At 37.5% G+C, this 17,091-nt stretch overlaps 1 protein-coding gene across 1 annotated transcript in view; it reads left to right on the top strand.

Moving 5' to 3' along the window:
* KIF4A (kinesin family member 4A) overlaps positions 1–17,091 on the top strand; it is a 168,994-nt gene that overhangs the window by 117,029 nt on the left and 34,874 nt on the right. Inside the window, exons 16-20 of the mRNA XM_006770944.2 lie at positions 2,751–2,854; positions 3,793–3,937; positions 4,669–4,779; positions 11,421–11,504; positions 12,647–12,760. Of these exons, the coding sequence (XP_006771007.1) occupies positions 2,751–2,854; positions 3,793–3,937; positions 4,669–4,779; positions 11,421–11,504; positions 12,647–12,760 (558 nt within the window). The remainder of the gene's footprint in view (positions 1–2,750; positions 2,855–3,792; positions 3,938–4,668; positions 4,780–11,420; positions 11,505–12,646; positions 12,761–17,091) is intronic.

The following is a 17,091-nucleotide window of genomic DNA, read 5'->3' as shown; positions in this document are numbered from 1 at the left end:
AGCCAGGCTTCCTGTGGTTCTGGATGATGTCCGTATTGTTTTTCTGAGGTATTAATCAATTGTTGTGAGCGGCATTAATTTCCCGGTGTTTATCTCTGCCGCCATCTTAGTTTCGACCCATACAATTTCTTTGGTTGAGCTCTCCTCCCCTCCCCTGCCCATTAACTGTCTCTCTTTTTCTAAAAAATAAGGTAGGTTTTTGTTCTAAACTAGCAGTCACCAACTGGTAGTCTGGGGACCACTGGTGGTCCGTGATGTCCGAAAGGTTGGGGACTGCTGATTTAATGAAACCTCTGGAGCAGCGGTCTTCAACCAGTGGTCCATGGACCACTGGTGGTCCGTGAGGTCCAAAAAGCTGGCAACTGCTGTTCTAATCTATTTTTCTGTCACTGTGAAGCATTGCCATAGAAAAATTTGAGAAGGTATAGCTTTTAATGAAGATTACCATAAGTTATAGTAACCCAGGACTCATATATTTGAATAATTCCTTTTGTGAAGTTGGTGAGGCAATTATTGACTGAATATGGGATATATAATGAAGACATACTATTTTTTACCCGTCTGATTGCTACAAATTTGGAAGTGTAGTAATATCAAATGTTGACAAGGGTGCAGGAAAACAAGTACTCGTATATGTAGCTGGCAAGAGTGTAAATTGGAACAGCCACTTTGGAAGACAATTTGGCAGTGGCTATTAAAATTGAAAGTGTGTACCCTCCATGATCCTGTAATTCCACTTGTCTCTACCCTAGAAAAACCTTGCACATGTGCACAAGGCATGTATAAGAATATTTAATTTGGAAAAAAACAGAATGAGATAGATCTATATATGCACTGATATAAATAAATCTCCAAGACCAGGTTTTAAAAAAGGCAAGTTACAGAATAATATCTTTAATACATTGTAATAGGTACACACAGATACATATGTGCACATTTGTGTTTATATGCTTTATAATCTATTGACATACTAGTATAGTATACTAGAAATGTTTTACAGTATATTTATTAATTACATATATAGTCTATGCACTTACATATATGTGTAAATAATTAGAATATGTAAACATCTAGAAAAATATCTGGAAGGTCTGGATTAAGCCCATAACAGTGGTTACTTTTGGAGGGGGGACTGGAATTTTGGCAGAGGTGGGGCAGTCATGGGGACTTGCCCTTTATATGTATTATCTGGACTTTTTTTAACAAGAATGTTTTCATGTGTTAGTTCTATAAATATACACATACATTATTGCCAGTTTAATTATGCAGGGTAACTATAAAGCAATGAGATGGATTTTTGTTGGTTATACAGAAGTGGCTCAGTATATTATGTGGAAAACAGCTCTTGCCAATTTATAAAGATAGTGTGATTTCACTACTGGTCTAAGGCCTACTTATAATCTTCTTGGCTGTCAACCACTCAGTCACCCATTTTCCTTTCATCTTTTTTGGTTATGATAACAGGAAGGAATCTGTTCATTGGGTTTTCCCAATCTTGAAAATTACCAAACTTCACTTTCTAGAATTGGTTTCCTAAATGCATGCAGAACTACAGTTGCTACTGAATACATATGTTTGAAAGTTATGAATATAAGGATGTTTGTACAGCTCTTTACAGTTTACAAAATGCCTACTTTTTTGTCTTATTTATCTTCCCCAACAACCATGTGAGGTAAATGGTGTTGTTACCTGTTTATATAAATAGGGAAATGCTTGATGGTCCCCACGATCACCCCCAGTTTCGACGATTCTCCAAGGAGGACTCAGGACTCCACATATAGTCATACTCACAGCTAAGATTTATTACAGTGAAAGGACAGAAAACAGAATCAGCAAAGGGAAAAGGCACATGGGGCAAAATCTCAAAGAAACCAGGTACAAGCTTCCAAGAGTCTTCTCCCAGTGGAATCAGCCAGTATGTGCCTACTTTTTCCAGCAATCGGTTGTGACAACATGTGTGAAATGTTGTCTATCAGGGAGATTCCCCTGAGCCTAGAAATCTAGAGATTTTACCAGGGGTCATTTATGTAGATATTCTCTGCCTAGCACATATCAAAATTCTAAACTCCCAAAAGGAAAGCATGTGTTTAGGATAAATTATATTTTTTGAACAGTTTAGGCATACTGAGCCATTCTTATTACTTAAAGAATGGTGGAAATTCTACCCAAATCCAAGTTTCCAAACATGAGCCATGGGCTAGTCTTACAAGCAGGCCTTTTTAAAGTTAGTAGTCTGCCCGTGTGGTTCAGTGGTTGAGCATCAACCTATGAACCAAGAGGTCATGGTTCCATTCCTGGTCAGGGCATATGCCCAGGTTGTGGGTTCGATCCCCAGTGTGGGGTGCAGGAGGCAGCTGATTAATGATTCTCTCTCATCACTGATGTTTCTATCTCTCACTCCCTCTCCTTTCCTCTCTTATATCAATAAAACTATATTTAAAAAATATAGTAGCCTCATGCCTGCTATATTAATTCTATTCTGCACAAAAACTAAGGCGAAAGAAATGAAGTTACTTCCCTTAAGATATTTAGATAGTAAGTGCTGGAATCAAGTCTCAATCCCAGCCCTTTGGTCCAAGTCCATACTTTTCCCACTACATGACATTAATCTCCATCAAATCAAGTACAAATGTTTTTATGCAATTGAAGTGGTGAAATTGAGTGCATAGTTTCTTAAACGTGGAATGTTAAAGTGATTTTCTTCCTTTGCCTTTAATCCCTTCTTTCTCTTTGACCTATAACATTTGTAGGATAACATAAAAAATCTGGAATTGGAAGTCATCAATCTGCAAAAGGAAAAGGAAGAATTGGTTCTTGAACTTCAGACAACAAAAAAGGATATCAACCAAGCCAAGTAAGAATAAAGTCAATAAATATTATATCAAAGTTACTCCTGTGTATGAGGAGTTGTGGAGGAAGTAGAGAAGTAAAAGAGCCATATTCTGCACCCACAAATTTTAAACTTAGTTGTGGAGGAAAGTTATTTAATTGAGATTTTTAATAACATCTCATGATGACAATAAAAGAATGCTGTAACACAGCACATGATTAGTAGCCACATAAATTTCTTAGGTAGTAATTGCTTTAAGAGTTCAGAGGCAGGAGATATCAATTTAGGCTGGTATGATCAGGGAAGGCTTTACAAGAAGTTAGCATTTGAGCTGGATTTTGAAAAATTATCAGACCTACCAGATGGCAACAATTTATCCCTGCGCTGATGGCAAATTAGTTTGTGAATAGAATTAATGTCCAGGCTAGTAAGTGAAAAATCAATCTAGCCATTTCTTAGTTAAGAATAAAACCAAGATAGATAACCAGAATACCCTAGTCTCCCTCAAACTTCTGCCTTATTAGCTATTCTGTCTTCTTTTTACTCAGTGACTGTTATATCTTTCTATTGAGTCTAAAGGTAATGTTTTTAAAAGTTATACTGAATGTTTACTTTCTATCTTATACTTATGTAATAAACATCAGAATTATTTCTTACAGCTAAAGTAAAGTGAAATGGCTTCAAAGAACCATCCTTTTAACACATAGTGGCACAGGGGTTGTCATGTATTGAGGCAATTGCATTGTTATATACTCAAAATAATTGTTCTTTGACTCTGTATTAAGGCCCCAGTATTGAGACAGTTTTGATTGTTTGGGTGGTATTCATATTTAAAGAAGGCTATGTGAAGGCCTCCTATTTTATATTTATATCAGGGTTGTGAGCCTGGGAGTCTAACATTATGTCTTTTGAAGTCAGGCTTTGCTGTTTCTAGTCTTCATTTCTACAGCATCTGTGTTTAGGTTGAGTGAGCGCCGCCGCAAACGTCTTCAGGAGCTAGAGGGTCAAATAACTGATCTAAAGAAGAAACTGAATGAACAGTCCAAACTTCTGAAGCTGAAAGAATCCACAGAGCATACCATCTCCAAACTGAACCAGGAGATACGGGTATTAAACTCTATCCATGCATTTTAACCTACTGAAACTTACAAGCATAAGTGTTCTATATGGAATTATACTATAGAGGTGTTTTCATGTGAGAGAGTACAGGGCAGGATCATCATTTCAAGTGTGTGAATCTCCACAAAAGTCTCTTTTGCAGAACACTGTTCTAGTAGACATCTAGAATCTGAATAATAAAACCCTTCTTTGACATTCAGAGTTTAATGTTAAATTCTCTGAAACCAAAGGGCAAAGATACCCTAATATTTAGTGGTAATATCCTGACCACCTTCCATGATCATGTAGAGTAATTTTGTAAAGTAGTTGCAAAATGACAGACACCTAGAGAAAATTTTCAGCTATTGAATGTTCAACTTATCTGCAAAGTAGTTGCTTCAGGCTACTAGTACTAAAACCTTTAGATACAATGGTTGCTAGGTGGATTTGTTCTTGAGGATTAGTAGATATTTCCTTGAAACTTCATTTATATAGCATGAATTTAGGACTGGATTTAGCCTGTAGGTACATTTTTGCTTTTATTGCTTCAGAGTGTTTATTTGTGTAGTCTATACTCAGAAAACCTGTGCAAGCATAGCAAGGGGTATGATAAGCTTAATCATAAAATCTATTGGCGAGAAAATCTTAGTTTTCTCTCTTAATGCTTAGTTTGTCCATATGCACATCAACCTAGAGTAAATACAGATGACTAATACTTGTACTGGTTTTTGTTTTTACAGGTGATGAAAAACCAACGGGTACAGTTAATGCGTCAGATGAAAGAGGATGCTGAGAAGTTTAGACAATGGAAGCAACAAAAAGACAAAGAAGTAATCCAATTAAAAGAACGGGTAAGTGCCAGAGGGAAGCTGGGTGGATGTGGATAAAGGGATGGGGGAATGGAGACATCTGTAATAATGTCAACAATAAATTTAAAGTAAAAAAAAAAAAAAGAATAGGTAAGTATACTCCTCAAAGGTAATAAACCCTTCTCTAGGCTGACTAACATTAAATCATTTTTTTCTCAAATAACTGGTGTCTCCAAAAATGTGACACATTCATGAATTTAACAGCTATTTATTAAATGTCTACTGTGTACAAGGTACTATCCACTAGATACCTTGGAAAATATAATGATGAGTGGTATATGAACTCTGCCCTTGAAGAATGTCTGGTGTAAGGGAATGTGAGACATAAACATGTTTTTCGCCAATATAAAGAATAAAGAGATCTGTGCTTTACAAGTGGTCTAAAACAGCGGTCACCAACCTTTCGGACCTTGTGGACCACCGGTTGGTGACCGCTGGTCTAAAACACCAAAGTAATTAAGAAAGGGAAGCACACTTCTAGTTGGAGTGAAAAGACAATAGGTGAACAGGCCTTGAATAATAGAGAGGATTTTGTTAGAGATAAATGCAGGCATCCCAGATAGATGGGACAGCAGGAAATGACAACTTTGTAGGCATATTCAAGGTATGGCTAATGGTCCAGGTGGAATAGTAGTAGAAAATTCTATTGGAAAGATAAGTTGAAGCTTAATTGTTAAAGATCCAAGAAGTTTGAACTTTATTTTGTTAGCAGAGTAAAGATTTTTAAGGTTTTTGAGAAACAACGTGATATTAGCAAAATACTGCTTTAGAAAGATACATCTGGGAGTAATGTGTAGAACAAACTGAAATATTGAGAAATCAGAAGCCAGAACACAAGTTAAGACATTATATTATCCCGAAAGATAGTAAGGGCCTGAATCAGAGTAGTAGCAGCATTCTTGGAAAGCACACTGGAAAAGACATTGATTTGGAGAAATTTTTAGAATTGGCCAGAATGTGATATGTTGGGTCAAGAAATAAGATGAGAAATACTTTCAGAATGGTAGATAGCATGAGGAGTTTTGTGGACTCAGTAAAGTAAGCACATTTGATAAAGTTTATAAAAACAACTATTTAAAAGGTCTGGAAATTGTCCTAAGAGCATATACCAAATAAACAATTATTCAAGGAACTCTACTAAATCTCAATAAGAACAGCAAGAGTCTGTGGCATTTGAGCCATGACCAATTCCCTCCCCTGACCCTCCAGTTTCCATTCTATGGCTATTGTTTCTTATGTTTCATCCCCTTCAGCTCCATGTTACTACACTTCTGTTTCAGGCAAGAGCAGCCAAGAGGTCTGTGTATCTCTTCTTCCACCTAGTCTCCATGCATAGGGTGGAAACTCTGCCCCTGATGCAGAAAGCCAATAATACTCGGGCCTGATTGCCCCAACCCATCTAACCATAGTATGTTAGTTCCATGTCAGGAGAGGCAAGCCAAGAAAAATAGGGTCTAGTGCCCCAGCCCAGCATCCTACTCAGAACAGAAATGTTTCTCTAATAACTAGGATGCTGTCCCTGCCCCCAGATCCTGAGCGATGGTACAGAGGTTCTGCCCAGGGAGAGAGGCCAGCCATAGAAACAGTCATAGGAATGCTGCCTTCCATTAGGGTACTGACTTTATTTAGGGAGTTAAAATCTGAAGGTGCTATCAACCAAGAATCTTATAGACAGCAAAGTTTTCTTTCAAAAATGAAGGCAAAATAATGGCATTCCCAGATAAACAGAAGCCAGATACATTTGTTTTTAGCAGATCTACGTTACAAGAAATACTTAAAAGAACTTCAGACTGAAGCAAGTGATACTAACAGTAATTTGAATCTGTACATGCACACAAAAACAGAGTGCCAATAAAGGTATTATATAAATAATTCTAAAAGTATGATTACATGTTACTTTTCCTTTCTTAACTGATTTGAAAAAGCAGTTGTATAAAATAATTTGTATGTAATTATATCGATGGGCCTATAGAGATGTAATATGTTTTACAATCTCTAATAATAAAAGCGTAATATGCTAATTAGACCGGACGTCCTTCTGGACGAAGCCGGGGCTGCAAGGGAAGCCTGGGTCCTGGGTGCCTGCTGGTGGCCAGAGGTAAGCCTGGGTTCCGGGTGCCAGAGGGAATCTGGTGCTGGCAGCTGGGGGAAGGAAGGCTTACTCTTGCACGAATTTCGTGCATTGGGCCTCTAACAATATAAAGGAGCAAAGTTTTATTTGAGCAAGGAAATGACATCAGATAGTAACATGAATCTACAGGAAGAAATGAGGAGAAACAAATGCTAAATAACAAATTCTATAAACATGTATTTGCTTTCCTTTTAGCTCAGCTGTTTAAAGAACATAAATTATATAAGGTAACAATTATAATAATGTATTTTGGGTTATATATTGACTTAAAATGCATAACAATAATAACAAAAAAAGGAAGAGAGAACAGAGCAATATAGGAATAACATTTCTATATCTCACTGGAATTAAGTTAATAGAAATCTGAAGTAGATTCTGATAAGATATTTATTATAAGCACTAGAACAATCATTAAGAATGTAACTCAAGCCCTAGCTGGTTTGACTCAATAGATAGAGCATCAGCCTGCCGACTGAAGGGTCCCAGGTTCAATTCCGGTCAAGGGCACATGCCCGGATTGCAGGCTCGATCCCCAGTAGGGGGCGTGCAGGAGGCAGCCAATCAATGAATCTCATTGATGTTTCTATCTCTCCTCCCTTCCTCTCTAAAATTAAAAAAAAAAGAGTGCAACTCAAAAATATAGTGAAATAATCATTAAACTAATTATTATGCTATACTACAAAATATTTATATTCCCTTAATGCAGTGGTTCTCAACCTTCCTAATGCCGTGACCCTTTAATATAGTTCCTCATGTTGTGGTGACCCCCAACCATAAAATTATTTTCGTTGCTACTTCATAACTGTAATTTTGCTACTGTTATGAATTGTAATGTAAATATCTGATATGCAGGATGTATTTTCATTGTTACAAATTGAACATAATTAAAGCATAGTGATTAATCACAAAAACAATATGTAATTATATATGTGTTTTCCGATGGTCTTAGGCGACCCCTGTGAAAGGGTCGTTCGATCCCCAAAGGGGTCACAACCCACAGGTTGAGAACCGCTGCCTTAATGTAAAAGAAAGCAGTAAAGGCAGAACAAAGGAACAAAAAAGATAAAAAAATAGAGGAAGGAGGGTCAAGATGGCAGTGTAGGTAAATGCAGTACTCACCTCCTCCCACAACCACATCACAATTACAGCTAAAATAAAGAACAACCATCATTCATAACTGCCTGAAATCTGGCTGAATGGAAGCCCTATAACTAGAGTTAAAGAAGAAGCCACATTGAGACTGGTAGGAGGGGTGGAGGCACAGAACGGGCTGGTCCTGACACCCATGTTTGGCATGTTTTTAATTGGGAGGGATATCTTGGTAACAGAGGTCCCCCATGAGGAGCAAGAGGTTCTAGCTCAACACCAGACCCTTCAGCCTAGGGTTCCAGTGCAGGGAAGAGAAGTCCCCATAACTTCGGGCTGTAAAAACCAGTGGGAATTGAGGTTGAGGGGGACAGAGGGCTGCTAAGATTCCCAGGCAGGTCCTCTTAAAGGGTCCATGCACAGACTTACTGTCTCTGAGCTCTAGTGGTGGGACAGCAGCTTGAAAGGATGAGGAACATACAGAGAGGAACTAAATTTTCTGGTATCTGGGCAGGAACTGGGGGGAAGCTTTCTCCCAGAAGAATTGCTGACAGAGGTCATTGTTCTGTTGCTGAGACCTCCCCACCACAGAGATGACTGGCAGGTGCCAGATCTGAGTCTCCATCAACCTGGCCCACACAGTTTACCCAACCCTGGTGATTCCCTGAGACCCACCCCAGTTGTCAGCCCATTTCCATGAGTGCCTGAGTACCTCCGCACTTCCCCACCTCTGCATGTCCTCCCAGTCTCAATGCACTTTTCTCTTAACTTCTAGATGTCAAACTTCCACTCAGCCTGCCCTCCCATGGTTCTGGATGATATCCATTTTGTCTTTTAGTTGTAGTTTTGATGTGGTTGTGCGAGGCAGCAAGTTCAGGTGTTTACTTATGCCACCATCTTGGTTCCCTGTCAACAATAAAGATTTTAAAAAAAATAAATGTAAAAGAGGAAATTACAAAAAAAGATAAAAGAAAAAATGTAAACTCAGAAACATAAATCTAGTCATATCAATAATAGCATAATTTGAATAGATTAAACAATCTCTTCAAAAGGCAGAGATTGTTAGACTGAATTATAAAAGCAAGATCTATAACAATATATGCTATATACAGAAGACACATAATGAATTCAAAGATACTCATTATGTGAGGCCAGTATTTTCTCTGATACCAAAACCATGCAAAGACATTCTAAGAAAAGAAAACCACAGACCAGCATCTCATGAATATAGATAAATCCAGCAACATATAAAAAGAATGATACACCATGACCAAGTAAGGTCCAAAAAAAATGCAAGGCTTCTTTAACATCTGAAAATCAACTAATGTAATACACCATATTATTAGAATTAAGGATTGTATTAATAGACACAAAATAAACATTTGATAAAATCCTTTCATGATTAATACACTCAAAAAACAAGGAGTAGAAAGGAACTTCCTCAACCTAATAAAAGGGCATTTATGAAAACCCTGCAACTAGCATCATACTTAATGGTAAAAGACAGAATACTTTTCACCCTAAGATCAGGAACAAGAAAATGATATCTGCTCTTGCCATTTTTATTCAATATTGTCTGGGAGGTTCTAGCCAGGGCACTTAGGCAAGAAAAATATATAAAAGCATCCAGATTGGAAAGGAAGAAGCAAAACTACCTCTATAAGAGATGACAAAAAAGTCCTAGAAAATCTAAAAAACTATTAGAACTAATGCACGAGTTTAGCAAAGTTGCAGTGTATAAGTTCAATGTGTGAAAATCAGATGTTTTTTATACACTAGCAACTAACCATTTAAAAATGAAATTAAGAAAACAATTCCATTTATAAAAGCATCAATAAGAATAAAATACATGGGAATAAACTTAACAAAACAGTTGTAAGACTTAGACACTAACAACTACAAAACATCATTGAATTAATTAAAGATCTAAATGGAAAGATGACCCATGTTCATGGATGGGAAAACTTCATATTCATATTCTTAAGATGGAATACTCCCCAGATTGATGCACAACGTCACAATCCCAATCTAAATTCCACCTGACTTATTGGCAGAAACTCACATTCTAATCCTAAAATTCCTATGTAAATAGAAGTTACCCAGAATAGTCATAATAATTTTGAAAGAGAAGAATAAATTTGGAGATGTCACATCTATCACCCTTTTGTTAGTGTGTTGAGAACACTTTATACTCGCTTAGCAAATTTTAAGTAATGCAGTACAGTATTATTAAGTATAATCGCTATGCTATACATAGATCCCCAGAACTTGTTTATCTTATAACTGAAATTTGTACCCTTTCACTATCCTTTTTCCTATCCCCCAGTCCCTGGTACCACTGTTCTACTCTCTGGTTCTATGAGCTCAACCTTTAGATTCCACATATAAAACATCATTCAGTATTTGTCTTTATTAGCCTAGTTTAAGTTGTTCTGTGTTGTTGCAAATGGCAGGGTTTCCTTCTTATTTATGGCTGAATAATATTCCATTGTGTACTAGTATATGTACCACATTTTCTTTCTTTTTTTTTAAATATATATTTTATTGATTTTTTACAGAGAGGAAGGGAGAGAGAGATAGAGAGTCAGAAACATCGATGAGAGAGAAACATCGATCAGCTGCCTCCTGCACACCTCCCCACTGGGGATGTGCCCGCAACCCAGGCACATGCCCTTGACCGGAATCGAACCTGGGACCTTTCAGTCCGCAGGCCGACGCTCTATCCACTGAGCCAAACGGTTTCGGCCACATTTTCGTTATCCATTCATCTTTTCATCTTTTTTATATCTTGGTTATTGTGAATAATGCTGCAGTGAATATGAGAATGCAGATATCCCTTCATGATACTGGTTTTATTTCCTTTTAATATATAACCAATAGTCGGATCGCTAGATTTTATAGTAGTTCTATTTTTTAAATATTGTTTGTTAATCCTCACCAGAGGATATATTTTTTTAATATGTTTTATTGATTTTTCACAGAGAGGAAGGGAGAGAGATAGAGAGTTAGAAACATCGATGAGAGAGAAACATCGATCAGCTGCCTCCTGCACATCTCCCACTGGGGATGTGCCCGCAACCCAGGTACATGCCCAGAGGATATTTTTTATTAAGTTTTAGAGAGAGAAGAAAGGGAGGAAGGGAGGGAAGGAGGGAGAGAGAGAGAGAGAAGTGAGAGAGACATTGATTGGTTGCCTCCCATACATGCCCTGACCAGGGCCAGGGATCGAACCTGCAACCCAGGTACTTGCCCTTGACCAGGAACCAGTCCTGCAATGCTTCAATGCATGGGCCAGTCCTCTAACTACTAAACATACTAGCCAGGGCCTATTTTTAATTTTTTGAGGAATTTTTATTTACATTATAAGATTTTATTTTATCTAGCTGTCTGGCTTATTTCTTCTCAGGACCGAAAGAGGCAATATGAGCTGCTCAAACTCGAAAGAAACTTCCAGAAACAGTCTACTGTGCTTAGACGTAAAACTGAAGAGGTAAGAAATTCTAATCTGCTAGGTCAGGTGTATTGCTTAGATGCAGGCAAAGTGGTATCCCTTAAATGAGCCAGTGTCCTGAGAAACTAGGGATGCCAGTCAGTATTCAACAACCGAGGATACTCAACCAAGGATATGTTTTTATTGATTTTAGATAGAAAGTATGAGAGAGAGAGAGAGAGAGAGAGAGAGAGAGAGAGAGAGAGAGAGAGAGAAAGGAGAGGGAGAGACAGTGAGAGAGATCGACAGCGAGCAAGAGAAAGAGACAAGAAAGAGCGAAACACCAGTGTGAGAGAGAAACATCCATCAGTTGCCTCCCGTACACACCCCAACTGGGGATCAAACCTGCAACCCAGGCATGGGCCCTGATCGGGAATCAAACCCACAACCCTTTGGTGTATGGGACAATATTCCAACCAACTGAGCCACTCGGCCAGGGCAGGGGATACCATCCTGAACAGCAATTCCGAAGTCTTGATCCCTGTTTTTATGTCATGAACTATGAGCAGATAACCTGATGAAGTGGTGCTATTCAAATAAGGATTTTTTTTTCCTAATTGGGCTTGCTTCTTTCTAAAAAGTCACAGAATCTACACTAATAAAAGAGAAACATGTAAATTGGTGTCACTCCGCTACTCCCACCAGCCAATCAGGATGAGTATGCAAATTAACCCAACAAAGATGGCGGTTGATTTGCATATGCAGGCACGGAGCAAAGCCTGAAGACAACTGAAGACTACTAAAGAGGCTTGGCTTCTCCGCTGTGGCCGGAGCGAAGGCCTGGGTCCCGGGTGCTGAGGAAAACTGGTGCCAGCAGCCAGGGGAAGGAAGGCCTATTGCATGAATCTCTTCGTGCAACGGGCCTCTAGGAATATTATATGTGACATTTCTATACACTTTGAAGCCTCCAGTACTTCCTTGAAATGTGTACCTCTCTCCTGGGCTCTAAAGCAGTAACTGTTGACAAGTATTAGATTTAGAACCTAGGGGAAGTGCACATTTGACATGGAAACCTATAAACTTGGTTCCTATAGAAACTCAAACCATAGAATTTTTTATTTTTCTTTACTAATATGCTGAAAGTTATAATGTTCTTCTTTTTACGTTTAAATTCAACATTACTGTGAGCTGTTTTTATTTAGGCAGCAGCTGCCAACAAGAGGCTCAAGGATGCTCTCCAAAAACAACGGGAGGTCGCAGATAAGCGGAAAGAGACTCAGAGCCGTGAAATGGAAGGTACTGCAACTCGAGTGAAGGTATGGACAGCTTGAATGGCCTTTTCTTTTTTGTATATTGGAAAAAGGAGAACATGGGAAATAGTTTTCTTTTCATTTAGAAGTAAATTGCAAAATCTGAAGGTCTCAGAGTCAGTTTCGGCCCAATCCCACAGGCTGACTCTCCTGAAAGCCTTATTTCCTAAAGATATGAATATATGAATGGTTGTTAAAGACCAAGAGTAGAGAACTTTTTCTATCCCTACCCCTTTTGAGGTTCAGTTAATTTTTTGGCTGTTCTATTGCGGTATAATTGACCTGCAAGAAATTGTACATATTTAAATTGTACAATTTAATAAGTTTAGACACAGACATGTACCCATGAAATCACAATCAAGATAACATCAACATCCATCATGACTAAAACTTTGTGCCCCTTTGCAATCCCTCCCTACCCCGCCCCCATCTCAAGGTAACCATTAATCTGTTTTCTGTAGTTATATATTTATTTTTATTTTCTAGAATTTTCTAAAAATTGAATACATTTTTTCTGGCTTTCATTCAACATAATTAGTTTGAGATTCATCTATGTAGTTGTGTGTATCAGTACTTCTTTTTTTTTTAATATATTTTATTGATTTTTTACAGAGAGGAAGGGAGAGGGATAGAGAGTTAGAAACATCGATGAGAGAGAAACATCGATCAGCTGCATCCTGCACATGTCCTACTGGGGATGTGCCCGCAACCAAGGTACATGCCCTTGACTGGAATTGAACCTGGGACCCTTGAGTCCACAGGCCGATGCTCTATCCACTGAGCCAAACCGGTGCTGGCAGTACTTCTTTTTTATTGCCAAGTGGCATCCCATTCTAGAGATATACCACATTTTTTTAAATTTGTTTGTTTGTTCATCCTCACCCTAGGATACTTTTTCCATTAATTGATTTAGAGAGAGAGAGAGAGAGAGAGAAAGAGAAACATCAGTGTGAGAGAGACACATCAATTGGTTGCCTCCTGCATGTATCCTGACTAGGGCCAGGCATCAAGCCTGCAACCCAGGTATGTTCCCTTGACCGGGAATCTAACCCATGACCGTTTGGTGCACAGGTCAACACTCCAACCACTGAGCACAGTGGTTAGGGCACCTTTTAGTTTTTTAACAGTATCTTTTGAAGAATAAAGCTTTTTTAATTTTGATGCCATCCAATTTATTGATAATTTTTCTTTTATACTTTAACTAGAAGCCTGGCCCCGATCGTGCACCAGTGGGGTCCCTCGGCCTGGCCTGTGGGATTGGGCCGAAACTAACTCGTGCACATCATAGTGACTGGTCGACCAGTTGACTGTCTGCCCCCTGGTGGTCAGTGCACGTCATAACAAGCAGTTGAGCAGCCTTAGCATATCATTAGAATATTACGCTTTGATTTGTTGAATGGCCAACTGGACGACCGGACACTTAGCATATTAGGCTTTTATTATATAGGATGGGGGTTTTGTCCTATTTAAGAAATCTTTGTCAAACCCAAGGTCACTAAGATTTCCCCCTAAGCTTTCTTTTGGAAGTCACATAATGTTAAGCTTTATCCTTGGGTCTATGATTCATTTTGACTTGAGACCATTGTCAAAATCAATTGTCCATAAGTCAATTTCTAGATTCTATTCCATTGATCTACATGTCTATCTTTGATACACTGGCTTTATAGTAAGTGCTGAAATCAGATAGTATAAGTTCTCTGAAATCAGATAGTATAAGTTATTCTTTTTCAAAATTATTTTGGGAAAACTAGGTCCTTTGCATTTCCATATAAAGTTTAAAAACAGATTGTCAATTTCTACAAAAAGTCTGCTGAGAGTTTGGGATTGCATAGAATTTATAGAATTTGAGGATAATTTACATCTTAACAATATTGGGCCTTTTGATCCATGAACATGGTACACCTCTCCATTTATCTAAGTCTTTTATTTCTCTCAGCAGTGTTCTCATTTTCAGTATACAGATGTTGCACATTTGTCAAATACATCCCTAATTATTTCAAATTTTTATGATATTGGAAATGTGTTTTTTAAATTCCATTTCCAACTGTTTGGACATGCTTATTTGTTCTTGTACCTTTTTGGTAGAGTCCTTGTAGATGATCATGTAATCTGCAAATAGGCACAATTTTTATTTATTCTTATCCATTCTGTATGCCTTTTTTTATAACTTTGTCTTACCTTATTGCATTTGCCAAAATATCCAGTAAAATATTGGGTAGAGTAGGAAAAAGGGTTTTTTTTTTATATGTTCTTTTTTAAAAATTTTTTTTTATATATATTTTATTGATTTTTTACAGAGAGGAGGGGAGAGAGATAGAGCTAGAAACATCGATGAGAGAGAAACATCAGTCAGCTGCCTCCTGAACATCCCCTACTGGGGATGTGCCTGCAACCCAGGTACATGCCCTTGACTGGAATCAAACCTGGGACCTTTCAGTCCACAAGCCGACGCTCTATCCACTGAGCCAAACCGGTTTCGGCTATATGTTCTTTATCAGCTTGAAGAAGTTTCTATCTATTCCTAGTTTGCTGAAAGTTTTTATCATGAATGATGTTGGGGTTGTTTTTCAAAAGTTTTTTTTTCAGAATCCTTTTGAGATTATCGTATGGTTTGTTTGTTTTTACTCTGTTGTATGGCAAATGACTTGATTTTTTTCAATTTACTTTATTAAGGCATAACTGACATAATATGAGTTACCCATTTTAGTGTATAGTTCTGCAATTTTTTATAACACATACAATCATATAGCCACCACCACAATCAACCCATAGAATAGTTCTATTATCCCCCTAATTTCCCCTCTATCCCTTTATAGTCAACTCCTCCCACATCACTGGCCCTTGGCAAACTTGGATTTGTATTCGGTCATTATTGTTTTCCCTTTGCATCAGTGTCATATAAATAGAAACACAATATGGCTTTCTTCACTTAGCATAATGCATTGTATATAAAGAAATCTTACAATCCTATCTAATAAAGACGGAATATGCTAATTGACTGTCACGTCCTCACAAGATGGCGGTGCCCAGTCCCCCCCCCCCACAAAAAAAGCATAATGCATTTGTAATTCATCCATGTTGTTACCTGCATCAGTTGTCTGGGCCCTTTTTTTTTACTTAGTGGCATTCTATTGAATGGATGTCCCACAGTTTATTTACCTTTTAAAGGATATCTTGGGTTTTCTTCTAGTTTTTGGTGATTATGAATAAAACTGCTATTAAAACATTCACATGCAGTTTTCTGTATAAACATAGATAATCAATTCATTTGGGTAAATATACTTAGGAGTAGAATTGCCGGGTCACATGGGTAAGTGTATGTTTCACTGTATAAGGAACTGCCAAATTGTTTATCTAGTTTTTCATTGCTGGTAAATAGACATACAATTAATTTTTATATTAACTATTTTTTATTAAGTTATTACATATGTGTATATTAACGTTTATCTTCTGACTTTATTAGTCTAGTAACTATTTTGTCGGTTCTTTGTGATTTTCTTTGTAGACAATCATACCATCTGTAAATCTGGTCTTATTTCTTCCTTTCTAATATGTGTGTCTTTTATATCATTTTCTTGTCTTACTGCATTGGCTAAGAAGACCTTCAGGATGATGTTGAATAATAGAAACCCATTCAATCTTTCACCATTAAGTATGATATTAGTTGTAGGTTTTTCATAGATGCTCTTTATCAGATTGAGGAAGTTCTTATCTAATCTTAATTTGCTGTTAGTTTTTATTCTGAGTGGATATAAGTTTCATCAAATATTTTTTGTCTCTAGTTAGTTGACTTGGTAAATTACTTTTTAAAAATTTTTATTAAAATTATTGGGGTGACATTGGTTAATAGGTTTTTAAGTATAGATTTATATAAAACAAGATCTATATATTGCACTGTATGCCCACTTTGATGTTTAAATATGGAACCAGCCTTAAATGCTTTGGATAAACTCCACTTAGTTGTGCAATATGATCCTTTTCATGTATTGCAATATGTAAAATTAAAATTTTGCTAAAATAAAAATTTTGTGTAAAATATTTACATCTGTTATTCATGAGGGATATTGGTCTGCTCTTTTCTTTTAACGTCTGATTTTGGTATCAAGATAATGCTGGCCTCTTAGAATGAAATGGGAAGTATTCCTTCCTCTTCAGTTATCTGGAGGAATTTGTATAGAATTAACTTTGTTTCTTGCTGGGATCCAAGCCCAGCAGGTCCAGGGGTCCCCAAAGGTGTGGATGGAGTCGGCGAAGAAGGAATGACACGGAGACAGTGTTCAGTTGATCAGCAGCCTAGCCAGGATCTCTAGCCAAGTTCTGGTTTTATGTCTTATTAT

Source organism: Myotis davidii, unplaced genomic scaffold (assembly GCF_000327345.1).
Source record: "Myotis davidii unplaced genomic scaffold, ASM32734v1 scaffold1285, whole genome shotgun sequence".
NCBI lineage: Eukaryota > Metazoa > Chordata > Mammalia > Chiroptera > Vespertilionidae > Myotis > Myotis davidii.
The sequence above is the reverse complement of the archived record's forward strand: the minus strand, read 5'-3'. Positions and strand labels throughout refer to the sequence as shown.